Source organism: Pseudonaja textilis, chromosome 4 (assembly GCF_049901715.1).
Source record: "Pseudonaja textilis isolate UNSWEBS1 chromosome 4, rPseTex1.2, whole genome shotgun sequence".
NCBI lineage: Eukaryota > Metazoa > Chordata > Lepidosauria > Squamata > Elapidae > Pseudonaja > Pseudonaja textilis.
In genome coordinates this window covers 88,193,323-88,214,416 of record NC_141993.1, presented here as the reverse complement: position 1 = coordinate 88,214,416, position 21,094 = coordinate 88,193,323, and the positions used below count along the sequence as shown (strand labels likewise).

Below are 21,094 nucleotides of genomic sequence, written 5' to 3'. Positions count from 1 at the left end.
ATGATTAGGCATGGTTTATTCATTGTAAAAGAGCCAGATTAGACAACACCTAAATCATTACAGCTATAATCCATTTCATCAAATAAGCAAGCAGTTTCATTTACACATAATAGGCTTGTTTGGTATTTAGTCAGCTGTTTGTGTATGTGTACATACTGTATCTAGCTTATAATAATTTCTTTAGTTTCTGGTTCAAGATATTGTGTGAAGCTGGAAAATGGGCGAATTTAATAACCAGGCAAAACATGTTGAGAGAATACCACCAATAAGTTAAAATCAATAAATTGAAAGAAAGTTTTACATTTAGTAATTGGGGTGACTGTAATAAAAATTACCTGCTAGTAATTGTGGTACCTACTGACAAAGCTGGGGAATTCACACAATTGCCATTCTAGAATTTTCTGGGGAGTGGAGGAGGCACGTTTCCACTTACAGTGAGACAGTTCACTTTCTTTTATGGGAGCCTAGTAAAACTCTGACAAACTATAGACCAGTGGTGGCTAACCTTTTTGGGCTCCTGTGCCAAAAATTTTGTGTGCGCTGGTCCGCATGTGCTCACATGTCAGCACCAAGAAGGTAATGCGCTCCCCCCCCCCGTGCATGTATGTGCAATCCCTCCCACACCCCTGCCGTGCCCCCCCACCCCCTTACCTGCACTGTGCCTTGAAAAAAGCCCCTGCAGGCTGAATAGGCCCGTTTTGTCACTACCGGTATTACAGGAAGTGGTGAAATGGGCCTATTCGGCCTGCAGAGGCTTTTTTCAAGCCCTGGGAGGCCGAAAAAGGCTTCAAACTAGCCGAAAATCAGCTGTGAGGCGTGCACATATACAGTGAGGTAAGTTTGCCTGTGGCTCACATGCCGGCACAAATGGTTCTGTGTGCCACCTATGGCATGCGTGCCATAGGTTTGCCATCATGGCTATAGACAGTAATAGAAGTGACCCTGAGAGAACTGTGCAAGAATAAGGCAAACATTCATTAAGTTCTTTAAGATAATGAGATCATTAAGATAATATTCAGAAATAGAAGTGTAAAAACGAGGGAAGCATAGTATAATCAGATTTACAGGAGTTTATTATTTATTCCACCTCAATAGATTATAGCTTTGCTCTTAGTGTGGAGTTGATTCTGATCTGATTTGTCTGTCAGAATCAGAATAACAGAGTTGGAAGGGATGTTGGAGGTCTTCTAGTCCAACCCCCTGCTCAAGTAAGAGACCTTATACCATTTGAGACAAATGGCTGTCCAGTTTCTTCTTAAAAGCCCCTAGCAATGGGGCACTCATAACTTTTGAAGGCAAGCCATTCCGCTGGTTGATTGTTCTCATTGTTAGGAAATTTCTCCTTCTCTCCTTGACTAATTTCCATTCATTGTTTCTTGCTTGCATTCTGGTGCTTTAAAAAATAGATTATTCCCCTCATCTTTGTGGTAGCCCCTCAAATATTGGACACCACTGTTATATCAACCCTAGTCCTTCTTTTTACTAGACTAGACATATCAAATTCCTGCAGCCTTTCTAGTAGGATTGGCATAAACAGAACGCTGTAATTCCTTACTTTCTGCAACTTACCCCTTCCTTTTCCTTGAGATGAAAAGAAAGCACTTACAGCCCGACCACTAAATTCTTCTCCATATCCAACCAAACCTTCTTTTACAGCTTTGAATCCAGACAGCACCACTACAGATTGATTCCCCAACCACAATGTGTACATATTTCCATATTTCTTGGCCAGCTGTGAAGTAAATCAGAAATGGGAAGAAAAATTTACAATAAAATAAAATAAATATCACTTTGTCGCCATCCGCTTTTTTCTATTCCTCAATTCAGATAATTATTTTCATATTCAACTCCCCCGCCATTAATAATTTTGCTTTTTCCTTAAAATTCTGCCACTTTATTGGGAAATAAAAATGGAATATTAAGGGGGAAAGAAGCAGATTTTTTAAAAAACATCTATGTAGTTCCAAAGGTATATTCCCATATCTTGGTAGGTTTAGTGAAAGGATGGACAATTAACCATGTTTCTAGGCTCATTGGATCAGCCAGGATTGTTGCCACCGTACCAATCTCCCTGTTGCTGCATGACTACCTCTTTGCCTGAGCTGCTGGAGACCATCTCAGGATTGGCATTGGAGTTCCCCAGGCTTATGGTCCTGGGGGATTTTAATCTGTCATTTCTGGGTTTGGCCTCAGAAATGGTCCAAGCATTCATGGCCACCATGTAGGCCATATGCCTATCCCAAATCATCTTGCTCCTGACTTCAGACAGTGATCACAAGCCACATAAGATCTTCTTGTCCAAGCGATGACAACTGGTGGGGGAATCTTTTGTCATCTGCCTTGTAATGGCTCTGGTGTCCTTGATATTCTCGTATGCCGCTTCCCTTTGGCAGGGAGGCTGGGCCCATTTAAGCAGTTCACCCTGATGACTGATGGACCCAAAATAGGTTCAAGAGGGAACTGAGGGATGTCCCTTGCTGCACAGTCTTGCTGAAGCTCTGGTTACATCCTAGAACCAAGGCTTTGGGTAGGGTCAAGCCTGTGTGGCCTCTCTTGACTCATCTCACTTCTAACACTCCCCTGTAGTTCACAGAGGAGCTGCAGATTCTGAAAAGGGCCAAGAGGAGCCTAGAGTTTTGCTGGAGGAAAACAAAGGGTGAATAGAACCAGACACAATTTAGGGCTACCTCATGGAGTGGTAAAACACTATAGTGGTAAAACACTATAGTGGTAAAACACTATTATTTCACCATCCTTATTGCATCTGTAGAATGTTGCCAGGCTTCAGGATCACCTGGTCTCTCCTGGGACAGAAGAGCTCAGATAATGACATTCAGGGCCACCCAGGGGTGTTTGTAGACCAGACAAAGTCATTCTCATTCATTCCCAGTTGGAACTCTTGTATGGCGCATGTCCGTAAGAGATGCGTGGGGGAAAAGTCTGATCTAGTTGTCTGGGAACAGTCTGATCCCATTGGGCCTGATGCAGTGCATAAAGTCCTTGATATTTTCAGTGTAAACCACCTCTCAATTCCATGCCTGTGGCTGGTAAAGATCTCTAGTACGGTGACAACCTGGTGGGTTCAGGCAGTGATAAACTCTTCCCTTCAGGTGGAGACATTACCTTCTAAGGAGGCCCTGGTTTGGCCCCTCTTGATCCCACCAATCTGGATTGTTTCTGTCCATTGCAGCTTCAGAAGGTGCTGGATGAAATAGATTATATAGATGCCCTCCAGTCAGGCTTCAGGTCCAGTTATGGGACAGAAACAACATTGTCGCACTTGTAAATGATCTCTGGCAAAAATGGGCTGAGCCAGGCCATGCAAGGAATCCCCGAAGCACACCTTCTCTGTATTCTTCTTTATTCTTTATTCTTTATTTATTATTTTATTTTATTTTATTTTATTTTATTTTATTTTATTTTATTTTATTTTATTTTATTTTATTTTATTTTATTTTATTTTATTTTATATTTTATTTATTCTTTCTGTATTCTTCGGTCCGATCTAAGTATAGTACATAAAATCATACATTGCAATGTCCTACCCGTCAATGAATACTTCAGCTTCAACCATAACAACACCTGAGTAAACAATAGATACAAACTCAAGGTTAATCGCACCAAACATGATTGCAGGAAATACGACTTCAGCAACAGAGTGGTCAATGTCTGGAATACTCTACCTGACTCTGTGGTTCCTTTCCCAAACCCCAAAAACTTTAGACTGTCTACTATTGACCTCAAGCCTTTCCTCAGAGGTCTGTAGGGGGCGTGCATAAGTGCACCAATGTGCCTACCATCCCTGTCCTATTGTTTCTTTTTTTCTTTCTTTCTTATATGTATCCATGTATTCATAACTATGTTTTTACTTATACCTATTATCTTGTAAGCAATTGACAAACCAAATAAAATAAAATAAAAATAAAAAGTATTGCTGCATCCTATACAGCATAACATGCCATACTTCCTGAATATTGGATGGCCTCATTGCTGTTTTTTTTCCAGAAAGTCTTGAGGTTTTGGCTTTTTTTCTCAAGCTCTGGGGCCTTATTGTCAGAAGTTATGAACTGTTTTTATTTCTTATCTGAAGGTTGTTCATGCTTGTGGAATAGTAACTAGCTTCAGGCTGGAAGGGTGTGCCATAATTTTACTGCTTTTATCAGTCCATCAGATCAGGGAGTGTGAACTGTTTTTGAGGATTCACAGCCGCAAGCAACTGGACTAGAACAAACTTTGCATTCTGAAGTGTTACAGAAAAATAATGTGAGAGGCCAATCTGGATGGATATCTGGAAACTTGATTTCCTTGGGGTGAGGAAGTTGGTTTGGTGACTACCACCACTGGATATATATCCAAGGCTCAAGATAATTCATATAATTCTGGAAGCAATAATTAATATAATTTCTAGAAGCAAACAGGGGAACTTGCCCCACTGTATATCAACGGGGGGCATGTGGAGAGGGTTTTTTCTTTTAAATTCTTGCAACTGCTCATTAGTCAAGACCTAATGGAAAAACAACATGTCCCGGTTGGTTAGTAAGGCTCAACAGAGACTTCAGAAATCAGGTGGAACAATGGGTGTTGACTTCTTTCTATCAGTCCATAACAGAAAGTGACCTCACATACTTTATAACAGTATGGTACGCTGGTTTAATAGCCGTGGACAGGAAGGCACTACATAGAGTGATTAATTTGGCACACAAAACCATTCGTTGCCCCCTAACACCACTGGATGACATCACCAGGTTTTGCTGTTTCAGTAGAGTAAGGAAGATTCACACTCTGGCCAGTTTCTCTTTTCACTTTTATCATTGGGCAGAAGACACAAGTATAGCCAGCCAGATAAACAGGTTTAAAAACAGCTTTTATCCATGGGCTGTCAGACTCCTAAATACAATATAGCACCACAAATAGATTAATGTGACGAATTTAACTGGTGCCAGTGTAGTGTATAATATGCATATACCATGATATAAGTTCATACACCAGAGTAATATACATGTTGCACAGAATATGACGTACATATGGAAATGTATGACTAGTTTCCCCCCCACTAACTATATGTATAAGGATTATTCTTTATATTATTAATGTTGTCTTGTATTCTTGTATGGACAGCACCAGTAGAGGCTAAACCAATTTTGTTGTATACATGATGTACAATGACAGATTTAAATGACCTCTCCGCTAAGGGTTTCACTTTATGAGCAAGAATTGGCTGCTGATAGTTATCATTGTATTTTAACTATTTTAATTCTTCCAGGTGCTCTGGCACCCTGCCTGACTTGTAACTCTGGCTTGCAGGTCTTTTTAATCTAATGATTGGCATTTAGGGAACTTTTTGCAGGCAAAGAAACTTTTTGCAAGCAAAGAAACTTTTTGCATTTGTGTACAGGTAACCCTTGATTTACAACAGTTCATTTAGTAACCATTCAAAGTTACAATGGCACTGAAAAAAGTGACATGACTGTTTTTCACACTTACAACCATTGCAACATTCCCATGGTCACGAGAGGCCAGACAAGGAGAAGCATCTCTCAACATGAGTGATGTCGAGTTGGCCATGCCCATCCAGGCACATGACCACCTAGCCATGCCCACCCAGGCACATGATCACCAAGCCATGCCCGCAGAACTGGTTGTTAAAAAATTTGAATCCCACCCCTGTAGTTATGGTGTAGAAGCCATGGTAAAATAAAATAAATCGATGTCAGCACCTTTACTTTCAATTTGTTTTATATTCCATTCTTACTTCTTCAATAAAGATAAACTAATTTAACCTAAACAAAATTAATTTAAGAAACTGAATATAAAGGAACAATATAGAACTAAACAAAATTCTTTTCAGATTCCATATTTTTATCTATAGAACAAATACAAGTAAGACAATACTTAGAGTTTTGGATGCAGATATATCAGATTTTACATTTTATATCAATACCATCTGTCAAAGAACAGTGAATAAAGACTAGATTTTCACATTTCAGGAAAAATAAGATAGAAACTCCAATATATACAAGATCATATTTGGTATATCTGCAGATATGGAAGACTGTTTTAAGAATTGATTTGCATAGCAATTTTTGGATTTGGGAATGGGAAAAATAAAAATCAATAGCTAAAATTAGGGAAAGGTCATATATACTTAACACCTGGGAAGGTGAGTTTAATAAAATCAGGAACAAGTTGAAAGTGTTGCTGAAGATGTAATAGAATTGATCATGTGATGAAAATTCAGATGTTTGCTAACCAGCATATATTTATGATGGTTGCAATGCCCCAGGGTCACATGATCACCTTTTGAGAGCTTCTGACAAGCAAAGTCAATGGGGAAGCCACATTCATTTAACAGCCACGTTACTAACTTAGCAACTGGGGTGATTCACTTAACAACTGTGGCAAGAAAGGTTGTAAAATGGGGCAAAGCTGACTTAATAACTGTCTTTCTTAGCAACGCTCAATTGTGGTCGTAAGTCAAGGATGTTCTGTATTGTACCAGAGCCTTGATTTGCCTTATTATATGCTTGTGATAAGCAAGTGAAAAATTTGAGATTTTTTTTTTCATTTTCAAGAAGAGAGTGGACAGCCACTTGTCAGAAATAGTATAGGGCCTCCTGCTAGAGCAGAGGCCTACTAGATGGCCCTTCCAACTGTTTTATTCTGTATTCTGTAAATGCTTCGAGAGGATCAGCTTCTGAGTGGTTTCATGCTGACTCATGAGGTACCAACACCTAATATAGACTGATTTAAATCCACCCTCTCTGTATTTCTACACACTGAGGATCGTGGAAATGGGACATTCTGGGAGTACCAGAGGTAGTATTCAGCAGGTTCAGACCGGTTCTGACCGGTAGCAGAAATTTTGACCAGTTCAGAGAACTGGAAAAACCACCTTTGGTTGCCCCCCCAGCCCCCACTGTTTCCTCTCCTATATTCCCTTGTTTTTTAGCTCAGCTGATTCGCGTGGCAGAGTGGATTGCTGCTCCTCAGCTGAGCTAAAAAACAGCACAGCTCACCTCACTCAGCTGACATAGAGGTCGGTCTATGCTTAAGCGCACACATATAGAATCACTCATAGAACCGGTAGGAAATAATTTGGAAGCCGACCACTGGGGAGTGCCCAATAAGAAATCTACCCAGGACATAGCTGTCAAAAAAACATTACACAATTCTGCTTATGGCTCTAAGATGAAGAAATAAAACATTATCTTCATTATCTTAGCTTACACAGCCACTCAAAAAATCCATTACATTTCTAAGGCGGAGAGTCATGATGCCTCGTGTTATAACCATATGTGGAGAGAGACTTAGTTTAATGTATGAAGCTACTGACAACTTCCTTACTGGAATTATATTTTTACCATTGACAGCATTTTTTTTTTTGGAAGATTTGCTATTTTTCTGATGCTTGTTTTTCTGGAACTTAACTTCTTGAATTCAATGAGTAGACAGTAAGTAATTCTATGTCTGGCTAATCTGTTAAATTAAAACAATTACTTTCTTGACTGTAAGGAGGAACAGAAAGAGAAAACCTCTGAAGTTTTGAGTATTTAGCATAAGTATTTTTTTGAAGCTCTTACGTATCATTTGTGGTAAATTATCAGTAAATGTATAAATACTGTACAAAGAAGGTACAGCCTTTCTACAAAGACATCAAAGTCTCAAAGAAATTAGAAAAGGCATGAAAATGCAATGATTAGAAAACCATAACGATCATCATTTGGAAATATTTGAATAAAGAGAAGCATGAAGAGTTAATTTATCAGCACTGATAAATGCAATTTTATGGAGTAACCCAATATAAACAGAGGTCAGAGCTCACCTACAAGCAATGCTGGTTCAGAGAGACAAATTTCATCTGTATACATTCACGAGCTAAATATATAACATTTATTCATTAGGCTTTAAGTGCAGGTAATTCTTTAACGATATCAGATGTGTAAGTCCCAGACCAACTAAAGCTTCCTGCCGCAGCTTAGAGGAGTGCTCCATTGCTTTAATCAACTTACAGTTTTAATCATGATAAAGAGAGGTTTTCATTCCATTTAATTTCCTTAGCACAGTTTTGTTTATCTGTGAGTTACTGTTATCCTATTTTACAGGAGACACTAAATAAAGAATTAAATAAATACTGACACCAGTGCAATCGATTGAGTTCAGAAATACTCCACGAGAAAAGTCTGGCACTCTTCTGTACACAATAGAATTCCTTATGCTGCTGAGGCTCAAAATTCTCAGTTTGGATACCTTAGAACTTTGTCACTTGTGATCAGACTTAGTTATTGCATACAAAATTATACGTACTAGTGTTTTACCTGTAAATGACTTTTTCTGTTTTAATCGCAATAATACGCACACAAACAACCGCTTTAAACTCAATGTAACTTGTTCTAAACTTGGCTGTAAAAATATAATTTCTGTAGTAGAGTTGTCAAAGTTTGGAATGCCCTACCTGATTCAGTTGTCTCAGCTACAAATTTTCACAGTTTCAGTCACAAATTGACTTCCGTGGACCTTACTTCGTACTTAAGTGGTCAGTAGAGGGGGTATGCATAAGTGCACTAATGTGCCTATCGTCCCTGTCACTGTATTTTTATTCTCTTATTCTTGTTCTCATTTTTGTTTGTCCAATTCCAATACATAAATAAATAAAATAAAGTTTGTAATTTGCTTTGCTACATATTTAGCCTTAGTTTGATTGTAGCAAGCTACTTTTTTTAACCTGGGGAATGTTTAGCCAATAGGAACAAGGTCATGTTTATATCTCTCTAATAAATGTGTAGCATTGGAAGGAGCTGCTGAATATGATGCTAAGTTCATGAATATAAATTAAGAGAATCCCCCAAAGATGGCTTTCCAGCTTCTGGTTTACCACATCTTAAAATCCATTCTCAAATTACCTTTAAAATTAGGAACTGTTTTCTAGAATTCAAATGGATTCTGCATTTCTGGATCGCAACCCAAATCTAAAAAGCTGAGAAGCTTTGATCAGCATTGTTCTCATTCGTCAAGTTATTACAATATTAGTACAGTGTCAGAATCTTTTACTCACAAACCAACTTGGGAGATGATCACAGGAGAAAGAAAATAAAGTAAAATTGCCTCCATTAATGATTTAGTTAATTAATTATTGAATCTATACTGAGAAATAAATACCTTCTTCAAAACGTCTTCATTATTTCTCATCTGGAGAGCCCATGCATTTCCAAAGACTGGAAGAGAAAGAGGACCAGGTGGGAAGTGTCTCCGGGACCACCATTGTTCCAGGGAGAACAGAATCAGTAGAGAAAGCAGCGGAAAAAGTAAAATTACTGATATTTCTATCATGCCGTCTTTTCTCCTTGTCGATTCTTGGATTCTTTCTAATATACTGAGAGGAACTGGGTTCTCTCTCGCTACTTGATTGCGTTATAGTTGTGGCCACTTCTTTTTTTCTGTATGTCAACCTCTATCTGTAGCTCAGGGTTGCAAATATTTCATTATCTAGTTGGTCAACAACATGAGTATAGCGTTTGCTCTCTTTTTATATATAATGACTTGCCTGTCAGTTATGATGGGTGTTGGGTTTTCTCTGCATCACTAAAATTAATTAGGCATTGTTTTCTATTGGTTTGTCATGTGGTAACCCTTGCTTATTTGGATGTTGGATGCTGGGAAGGATGTAGCGTGAACTTTTTATTTTCTTCTTGGCTTTTTTTTTTTAGTATTTCTCTAGTATGATATGTACATTTGTTTATCTCTGTGTGTCTATTGATGGCTGTGCTGTCCCAGCCAGTCTATGGGAATTGGTTAGTTACTTAGGAATTGTGAGCTGTCCCCTTAAGGGAATGCATCATGGTAAATGTAGTTAAAGATATCCTGGGAAATGTAGTTCATGTCACGTGGTTACATCTGTAATCCTGATTGGTCACTAAGTTGACCCTTGAGGGGTTGAGGGGGGTTTCCCCCCATTCTTGCCTGCACTCATGGACTGATAACAGCTTTCTTTCTATCACTATGTGATGGATTAGGAAAATAACATTTTTTTACCTGCAATGCTGATATACAAAGGATTGGTCATTATAGAAGAGCTTCATCACAAATGTGAGTTATGAAGATACCTGATGTACCAATAAATGTACTTTGTTATGGATGTTTTGTGGAATTATCTATCTGCATCTGCACAGCCACAAATCCACCTCTGTGATGAGACAAGACAGAAAAGTAAAAAATGATTTCTAACCCATCAGAATAAATTTATTAATTTTGGATTTGTGATAAAGCAATGTGATATTGAAGCCAGGAGTGAATGTGCAATGTTGATGTGAACCTGCATGTCTCATTGTCTCTCTCTCTCTGTGAACATTGGAACTCTTTACATGCTGTGGATGTTGGGAGGGGCTGGAGTTTCCCACATGCTACAAACAAAAAGACCTTTCTACCCACCCACCCACCCCTCCTCTCTGCTCAATCTGCCTTCCTACTATTTGGGATTCTATTTGCATAACAAGGAGAGTTAGAAATTTCCCAGTTCTCAAAAGCTTGAGTAATCTTGCTTGTATTTTTTAAATAAAAACTAAAGCTGACTCTGCCATGCTCATCTGGCATGGAGACAAAGCCATAAAACAGACCCTCTTCAGCCAATTTACAACTGATAGAGATACATTGTAGTTCCAGAAAGGGGCTAATTCCTCCTCCCTTTCTCTTCAGTGAAAGCAAGGCTGTGTCTCAAATTACAACTCCTAACTGGAAAGAACTTATTTGCAAAGCAAGGGAGTGACCAAGTATATCTCATCCATCCCTGTATTCATTCAATTACAAACCCTTTCCAAACGCAATGAGAAAGTTTCAGAAATCTTACTTGTTTTGCTAAAAAGAAAGGCTTCTCTTGTAGAGGCAATAAAGAGGCCAGGGTAATCAACATTCTTCCGTCTCCATAGCAACGGAGCACTTAATCTAAAGCAGCCTACAGCTCCACCTGGTGGTCAAGAAGAAATTTACAGTGAAGTCATTTTATTTTATTTTCAACAGTGGGCAAGCAGTCCCCCCCCCTTTTCTCTTCAGCCCACTGCCCCCTTCTGGTAGTCAACATTTTTTTTCCTTATGTAATTTTTTTCCACAATTTCTCAAATATTGACCAGAGTGATTATGAAACTATTGTGCATCATTTAATCAACTTAATTCAAAGGTCCCAAGAGTAACTGCAACCTAATATGGGCATAGCAACAGCATCTTCCAGACCCTCTGCTGCCACCTTGTGAAGCAAGTGACCCTTATAGGCATATTTTTGCATTCTGCCCTCAAGTCTTCAGACTATGCTATGCATATTTCTGTGTTCAGCCCTCTAGATCCAGGAAACTACAGACCTATTAGCCTGACCTCAATACCAGGGAAGATTCTGGAAAAGATAATTAAGCAACGAATCAGTGAACACCTCGAAGCAAACAAAATAATAACCAAAAGCCAACATGGTTTTGTCAAAAACAGATCATGCCAGACTAATCTTATTGCGTTCTTTGCCAAAGTGACAAAATTAGTGGATCAAAGGAATGTTGTCAATATAATTTATTTGGACTTCAGTAAGGCATTTGACAAAGTAGACCATACCCTACTACTTGATAAAATAGAAAAATGTGGGTTAGACAGCATCATGAATCCAGATGGATTTGTAACTGGCTGACCAACCGCACTCAATGTGTAGTCCTCAATGGAACTGCATCTAAATAGAGGGAGGGATTCAGTGGGGTACTTCAACATATTCATCAATGGTTTGGATGAGGGGATTACTGTCTCTTCAAGTTCTCCCTCTGGCCTGAATCCAGCAGGGGGCACCCAGCTGCAAACTGATTGGCTACTGGTTTGACAGCTTGGTATAAAAAGAGCTGTGAAAGAGGCCAACAGCTGTTGCCTCACAACTGAGCTTAATCTGCATTGTTAGCACACAAAGCTTAAATAAAGCCTGAGCAACTAAGCCAGCCACCTCGCCTCATTTTTTTTAAATAAATTTTTTATTAATTTTCAATAAACAAACATACACAAACAAAACACAAAACATGAAAACATAAAACTTCTTTTTGGAAAGCGGCTTAGTCCCAGGTTACATCTTTTTGTACAGACATAAATCAAATTCATGCTCACTTTATATACCATTTAATATCTTATTTACCATTCTACATTTTCTATATAGCTTCTGCCCTCTTTTCACTCTCTTAATTCTATTTTATTTATTTCATCTCAATTTGAATCATTATACTTGTATCTTTTGTCTGTTTTATTTCAATTATCTATTATCTTTTCTCATTAAAACAAAATTTCTCCTATAATCACTGATTGAAGTATGACGCCTTTATATCTTTCCCCTAAATTTAACACTTAAAATAATATATAATTTTCATTCTGATTCTGCTTAGTACATTCTAAAGCTACGTACTATATTTTAAAATAGGAAAATAATACGTTTATAATATAATTAAAACAATAATCCATAGCAAATTAAACTCTATCATTAAATCTTAAGCATTTTACACATTCCTTTTAATATTTTATCCCATTTTATAATCATATAATGTTCCAGTTTTGTAACATTATTTCAAATACAAATACAACAATACAGTCTTCTGTACTTTTGCAGAATCTTTTATAATTATATTTTTACCCATTATCTCTGAATAAATCCTGTTTCTTTACATCTTGTTTCAAACCTTTGTAACTTCTCTTCCCTTTTTCCTTTCCTTTCTTCTCCAATCTAGCCTTTTTACCCCCCCTTGATCTCCACCCTCTTCTGTATTCCTCTTTTCTGATGCTTTCTAACATTGTATCGATTTTTCACCTTATTTTTCCCTTTTTTGGTTGTTTTTTTAAGTCTTAAATTCTTCATTTTCTTTCCCCTCTTTCCCTTTTCTTCCCCAGCTAAAGTTATTTGTTCATTAAAGATGGCTTGCCTTCTTCTTCATCCCAACCTTCTTGTTCTTGTAATTTCTGATAGGTAGAAATCGCCATTTCTAAAAAATGAAAAACAGATCCAGAAGAGACCTTCCCTTTTTGTTCCTCTTCTTTTAGCTTTTTAAATTCCATTTTCAGTTCATCAACAAGTAATGCCATTGTGAAAAAATTTTAAACAACCCAAATGTTTTTAGTCTTTCAAATAATAATTTCCAAAGGTCCCAAAGTCACGAAGCAATCCAAATAGACACAAAGTGTTTCATTTAGCACTTTCTTCTTTTTATACTTTCTCTTCCTGGGGTACAGTTCAATTGCAAAGTTCCAAAGTATATCTTTTAGAAGTCTTGTTACAATTTAACTCTGATCTTATAAGTTCCAAGCAGCCTCCTCCAGCAAAATCTTAAAATTAATTCTTTTCCTCTCCCTTCCCACTTATAGCAAAAAATAATATATATTTTTTAATTCCAATGTTCAGAAATCTTTAATGTCCCCTTGGCTTTAATTTTCAAATTTAATTACCTGCTGGTGCCAAAATGGGTTTTTCTGATTTCCATCTGCTATCACCGTAAGGAAGGAGAGTAAAAAAACCCAAACTTTCCCTTTTAACTTTCATCCGCTGATTTTTCCGATCTTCGTTGGGAACAATGTATCTTTAATGAAATTAAAATACCAGGGTATTTAAATGTTACTTGTTATCCTGGTTCAGCCAAAAACTTTCACTTTCTCAGCTTCCTCCTGCACATTCTTGTGCGGATGAAAGCTTCTTTGTGGCGGCCATTGCTGACCGCTGCTCTACCGCTTTTGGAAAAAGGAGTTAAGCCAGCTGAGGAGGGGGGGTTGCGATTCCCCTGGACCCCTGCTGGATCTCCCCTGTCTTCAGTTACCTCTACGGGGTAACTATTAGCCCACAAATCTGTCTGGATCAGGGGCACTCCAGCGGCGAGCACAGCAGGAACTGCGCACGATCGCAAATTCCTGCCGCCGCCGAAGCCTTGCAAACCGGAAGTCCCCCCACCTCACCTCATTTTGTGGTGTGTTTGTTTCCAAGAACAAAACAGGGATAGATAAGGAACTCATGAAATTTGCAGATGACATCAAACTAGCAGGAATAGCCAACACACTAGAAGATAGGCTTAAGATATAGAAGGATCTTAACAGACTTGAACACGGGCACTATCTAACAAAATGAAATTCAGTGATGAAAAAAATAACATTCTACATTTAGGCAGGAAAAAACAAATGCATAAGTATAGTATAGGTGATACGTGGCTCAAAAGTAGTAACTGTAAGAGGGATCTTGGATTCTTAGTGGACAATCACTTAAATATGAGCCAGCAGTGTGATGCAGCTACCAAAAATGCCAACGCAGTTCTAGGTTGCATAAACAGAGGGATAGAATCAAGATCATATGAAATGTTAATACTATTTTATAATGCCTTGGTAAGGCCACACTTGGAATACTGTATTCAGTTTTGGTTGCCATGATGTAAAAAAGATGTTGAGACTCTAGAAAGAGTGCAGAGAAGAGCAACAAAGATGATTATGGGACTGGAGGCTAAAACATAAAGAGAACGGTTGCTGCAACTGGATATGTCTAGTCTCATGAAAGGAAGGGCTAGGGGTGACATGATAGGGGTGTTCTGATATCTCAGAAGCTGCCACAAAGAGGAGAGAGTCAAACTATTTTCCAAAGCTTCTGAGAGTAGAACAAGAAGCAATGGGTGGAAACTACTCAAGGAAAGAAGCATCTTAGAACTAAGGATACATTTCCTGACAGAACAATTAATCAGTGGAACAACTTGCCTCCAGAAGTTGTAAATGCTCCAACGCTGGAAGTTTTAAAAAGGAGATTAGATAACCATTTATCTGAAGTGGTGTAGGGTTGGACTAGAAGCGGGTTGGACTAGAAGACCTCCAAGTCCCTTCCAAATCTCCTCTTCTCTTCTTTTTTATATTACTTTTTGCGCCAAAAGACACAGTTCTTATTATCTGGTTAGGTCTTAATTTTCAGGGAAATAAGGTACTAAATGTGTCCATCAGGGTGACAATCTTAACTGGGCCTTATTTTTGGAGTAGGGCTTATTACAAGCATCCTGAAAAATCATGCTAGGGTTTATTTTCCAGTGGATCTTTTTTTCAGGGATACGCCATAGATGATAGATAGATAGACAGATAGATAGATGGATGGATGGATAGATAGATAGATAGATAGATAGATAATAGACAGACAGACAGACAATAGCTTATAAAGAGGAGGAGGCAATTTGGGAATGCCAGATATAGCAAAAGAAAAACATTTACCATTGCATAAGATAATAAATTTTGGCCTTATACCTCTATCTATCAACTCGGTTTAAACAATTTCATTCTTCTAAGAACTGAGTTTCCCCACGTTGGATCATGGACTAACCAACTATATTTTTTAAGTTGTGTGTTGTACAATTCCAGTATATGTGATTAATTTATGGTCTAATGTCAGGTGGACCCAAATGGAGTAATTTACTAATGAAGAATAGCGCACCGACTTAGCTATTCCTCTATGTAAAATACTATCCTAGGGAAACTAAAACTATCAACTCAGCCATAAAATTTTTGTTAGGCTAAGGATAATAAGCTAGGAAGAGATACTGGGAGATGAATAGAGTTCTGGATAATCAATAGAAATTATATTCCTCAAATATATGTGTTAATAGTAAACAGCCTCCTTGTACTTTCAGAACCCCAATTATTTTTTTATTTATTAAATTTATATGCCACACATTTTATTCTCCAAAGCAACTATTAGGATTACTTTGTAATCCTACACCATTTTCTTACACCTTAATAGCTACATTGACCTCATTAGCACATGGTGCAATTGAATACTAGCTGTTGCCTTTACCTAATCAAATATCTTGCTTCTTTATCCATACACATGTACTGTATATTCTCATATGCACATCTATAAAAAGAGGTCACAACCTCTCCCATATTAGGTATGCCTTTGCCTCCAGGGCTGCCCATAACCAATTTGTGCATTAGTGTAACTTGGTCCTGATTTTCAGTTCAAATTAACCCTTAGGTAATTCTGCTATACTAAAGCATGGCCCAGGTTTGTGGAAGAAAAGCATATGAACCACAACTATACTGACAATATTTTAATTTTTTACTTTTTAGATCTATACATTCTTTCCTTGCTTGATGAAACATCTCATAGGGCCTTTCAAGGAGACATTAGACTCACCGCTCAATCCTTCATTTGTAAAAGGAGAAATAGAACAAAACAAAAAATATTATTCTGTGCACGAGGCACGTAATTTCCTTGAGTGTTATATGGCTCAAAAGATAAAGGTTTATATTTGTTATATTTCAGAACTAGTTGGCAAAGGACTAGTATGTTTCTTGCCATACTAAATAATGAGAGCAACATTTACTCTTGTCTCTTCTCCTCATCATTTTGTTAATCGATAGAGTTTAAGGTACTGGTTTCCATCCCTCCCACCCATGAACTGGGAGGAACACTTTTATGAACTATTTAGGGACACCATTATGGAAAGTGAATGTTCTAGCCAAATGACAGAAAAATCTGACAATATGGACACCAGTGACATTGATGGAGATCAAGAATCTTATTGCTCATTTATGACCAGGAAAGGCCTAATCCATCCAGAAACCATTAAAATCAACTTAAACTTCTGATCCTTCATTCTGGCCTCAGTCTTCACCTGCATAAACATCTACAGCTGAGCTTTCAAGGATATAAACAAATGGGATTGTGATAGTCTGTTGGTTATTTCTGAAATGTTTTTGATGAATGGGTAGTATTGATAACATAAGCCTTCCAAAATATTCCAAAACTAAACTAAAATACCCAATAGTTCCAGAAGGGGAAAAAAAACAGGAGCCATCTACATTAGTTGTTGTTGTTAGTTGCAAAGTCATGTCTGACCCATCGTGACTCCATGGAAACATTCCTCCAGGCCTTCCTGTCCTCTACTATCTCCTGGAGTCCATTTAAGCTCACACCGATTGCTTCAGTGACTCCATCCAGCCACCTCATTGTCTGCAGTCCCCTTCTTCTTTTGCCCTCAATCGTTCCCAGCATTAGGTTCTTCTCCAATGAGTCCTTCCTTGTCATTAGGTGGCCATTAGTATTTTAGTTTCATGTTCAGGATCTGGCTTTCTAAAGAGCATCAGGGTTGATCTCCTCTAGGACTGACCGATTGGATTGCCTTGCAGTCCAAGGGACTCACAGGAGTCTTCTCCAGCACCATAGTTCAAAGGCCTCAATTCTTTGGCACTCAGCCTTCCTTGTGGTCCAACTTTCACAGCCATACATTGCAGCTGGGAAAACCATAGCCTTGAGTATATATGCTTTTGTTGGCAGGGTGATGTCTCTGCTTTTTAGTATGCTGTCTAGATTTGCCATAGCTTTCTTCCCCAGGAGCAAGCACCTTTTAATTTCTTGGCTAAATTCCCCATCTGCGGTGATCTTGGAGCCCAGGAAAATAAAATCTGTCACTATCTCCATTTCTTCCCCATCTATTTGCCAGGAATTGAGTACCCAGATGCCATGATCTTAGTTTTCTTAATGTTGAGTTGCAAGCCAACTTTTGCACTCTCCTCCTTCACCCGCATTAATAGGCTCTTTAGTTCCTCTTCCTCTATAACATACAGTATAAGAAGTACAAGACAGGTAGAGACAGACAGGTAGAAGATCAACAGATTGTATCCATGAACACCAACTAAGAAGACAGAATGAAAACTTCTTAATTGGACAATACTTTGACAGACCTTTTAAAAAATATGTTTTATTGTTTATTAGCATGATAATAGAATAAAATACAAAAATATGAAAGCAAATATTAGGACACAGTGGGGGAGGAAAAGGGAAAAGAAAAGTGAGGGGGGAAGGAGAAAAGGAAAAGAAAAAAGCATTGCCTCCCGACTCCTGCAGTAGAATAACTCAACTTTTCACTTTTCCAAAACAATGTAAACTAGCCATTTCCATAACAATAAATCAGTCTAATCAATAAAACCCAAAATCAAAGTTTCATTTTTTTTCCACCTCAGGCACAAAGTCCAGAAGCAGTCTCCATGTGGCAACAAAAGTACTTTTGTTATTTTTAAAAATCAAAACAGTCAATTTAGCCATCTCTGCCAGCTCCATCAACTTCTGTAGCCATTCATCCATGGTGTGAATTGAATGTCCTTCCATTTTTGTGCTGCAGTCGACATATATAAGATCAAGTTTCCATTTTTTTTTACTCTTTTTCCATTTTCCATGTCTAAATCTTTTCCCATTAAATCAGAAGGAAAATGTCTGGTTTCATCTTTATCTTCATTTTAAGAATTTTCAGTATTAAAATATAAATCTTACTCCAAAATTTCTTTGCTTTATCACCTGTCCACCATAAATGATAAAAGGTCCCTTCTTTGCTTTTACATTTCAAGCATTTATTCAAGATATCTTTATACATTCTAGATAACTTATCCAGTGTTAAATACCAGCAATACAACATCTTATAAAATTTTTCTTTTAAATTATAATTTAATGTGAATTTTAAACCTTTCGTCCACATATTTTCCTATTGTTCAAGCATCAAATTATATCCAAAATGCCTTGCTCACTGAATCATACAATGTTTTACATGTTCACTTTCCAAATTCAATTTCAATAACATTTTATAAACCTTAGCAATAATATGTTCATCGCTGTCCCCACAGTAGAATTCCCAATTCATTTTTAACAAAGTCAAACCCGTAACTCTTTTTAATCTACCTTAAATCTTTCTTTGAATTGTTGATAGGCAAAATGGCAAATGTAACATCATTGACAGACTTAACTGGGAAACCATGAGTATTTTAGACCGAGCTAAGACCAAAACATCAAAGAATTCTCGGAAGCCTGGCGTTCAGACAAATTAGCAATCAACAGCCACATAGAGATAAACAACATGTATACATCCTTCAAAAGAGACTATCAAAAACTCAAAAAGGAAACACCTCCACACCAGCGATCAACATCCAGATAAGCAGATATTAAGACCAGGATTAATAGTAGATCAACATATCTATGGAGATTCTCAGTCATCCAGGTCACAATTGTCCCAAAAGTGTTTTTTTCAAAAGGCAATTGCATAAGAAATTCCAGTTGCCTCTTGAAAAAACATCACCTTTGGGACTACTAGATCAACAATCAAGTAATAAACAATACCCCAGTCAAGGAACAACCAATCAGACAAATAATCCAACAGTATACAATAGTCAAACAATAAACAATATCTTAATCAAGGAATTACCAAGAAGAAAACTACAGTCCCATCAACACTAAGCCTATAGGCCTCTCAACACCAGGACATGTTATTAGACCTGGGGAGCCAAGGGGACTGGGTAGATTTTGCAATGGCTCCCTTACTGTGGTTATTCTTTCTTGCTTTATGTAACTTTTTGTTTGTTTTTTAAATTGCAAGTGTTTTATGTATTTGTTTTTTAATTGTTTGCATATGGTATGGTCCAGAGTAATTTTTAGTGTGAGATGGGTGGTTATATGTAGGATAAATAGATATTTAAGATACTATAACTACTATACCTAATGCTACATCTTAATAACATCCTACTTCCTTTCCATGCCACAGTCCACACCTGGATTTACTTCTTACAGCACCTGGACACAACTTATATAGTCCTGATGAAATATTCCGGCTTTAGATTTATAGCCCCGTTTCACTACAGGAACCCACTTTCGTGATGAAAGTTCATAATCATAATGAACAAGCCACAGGACAGCTGCATTTTTTTAAAACAAGTTTTATTGATTTTACAAACAAACAAACAAAACAAAACATCATTAAACATTAAAACATAAAACCTCTTTCCATTGTAAATCTTTACAAGGCAGGTAACACATTACTTTATATCACATACTTATAATTTATCCCATTTCCATATAAACACGTAAATTCCCTTTGCCAAATTCCACATTGTTTCTCTTTAATCATTATTCAATCATATTTCCTTTCTAATTTATCTGCTATTCAATCATCCTCTGGCTTGTTTATAATTATTCTCATCTAGTCTTCCTCCGAGATTTTATTATTTAATTCTTAATTGAACACACACACATAAGACATAAACATAAAACATAAAACTTTCTTTTAGAAAGTAACTTGGCCCCAGATTACCTCTTTTTGTATGGACTTCAATTGAATTCATGCTCTTCTATATATCATTACCTATCTTGTTTACCATTCTATATCTATTATATAACTCCTCTCCACTTTTGCCTCATCTTAATTCTGTTTTATATATTTAATCTTGCTTTAAAGAAAAATATTTTTATATCTTTTGTCCATTTCTCCATTTACATCTGTCTCATTTCCAATATAAAAAAGAATAGTTTCCCCTGGAATCATTAATCAGAGTATGATGCCTTTCTATCATTCCCCTAAATTAAAATTTAGGACAGCTGCATTTTTAATTAGCACCAGAAGGAGAGATATCTTATACAAGGTGTCCTTTGGTATTTACTATGCTGAGAAAGAAATTTCCTGCTCTGATCCCAATTAATCAATGGTGTCTTTTATTTTAGCAACTGCCCAATTCCTACTAAAAATATGTAACCAGCTCTTATTGTTACATAAACAACTCCAGGAATGGAGTGGGAAGGTTAAAAAACCTGTTGAACAAAAGCAGCCTCTTATGAGAATCACAACCATGAACAACCAAACTCGCCTCAGTTTAATGATGGGTGGATCTCCAACACTGTAAGTATATGAAACATTTTAATCTGTGTTGATTGAAAGCACCTGCCATTTGTTCATCTTTTAAATCGGGAAGAGTTGGTTTATCTTATATTGACATTCACACTAGAGACTTATGATCTGTGCAAATTTCAAATGCCATATAAATAGCAATGGAATTTCTTAATCCCTGAGTTTATAACCAATGCAACTTTGTCTTTGTAAGCACAGCACTTCAAGTTTGAGGTAGTTGTATTCCTTCCGTCAAGGTATAAGTGGCTGAGAATTTACCTGGAATTAAGGGGAAACTTCTTAACAATGAGAACAATTAACCAGTGGAATAGCTTGCCGTCATAAAAAATGTGGGTGCTTCATCACTGGAGGTTTTTAAGAAGAGAAAGGACAGCCATTTTTCTGAAATGGTGTAGGGTCTTCTGCGTGAGCAAAGGGTT

At 37.3% G+C, this 21,094-nt stretch overlaps 1 protein-coding gene across 1 annotated transcript in view; it reads right to left on the bottom strand.

Moving 5' to 3' along the window:
* The window catches only part of LOC113450532 (cytochrome P450 2J5-like), a 32,814-nt gene extending 23,315 nt beyond the window's left edge, over positions 1–9,499 (bottom strand). Inside the window, exons 1-2 of the mRNA XM_026721756.2 lie at positions 9,157–9,499; positions 1,570–1,732 (exon numbers count right to left, since the gene is read on the bottom strand). Of these exons, the coding sequence (XP_026577541.1) occupies positions 1,570–1,732; positions 9,157–9,327 (334 nt within the window). The 5' untranslated portion in view covers positions 9,328–9,499. The remainder of the gene's footprint in view (positions 1–1,569; positions 1,733–9,156) is intronic.
* Positions 9,500–21,094: the final 11,595 nt, after the last annotated feature.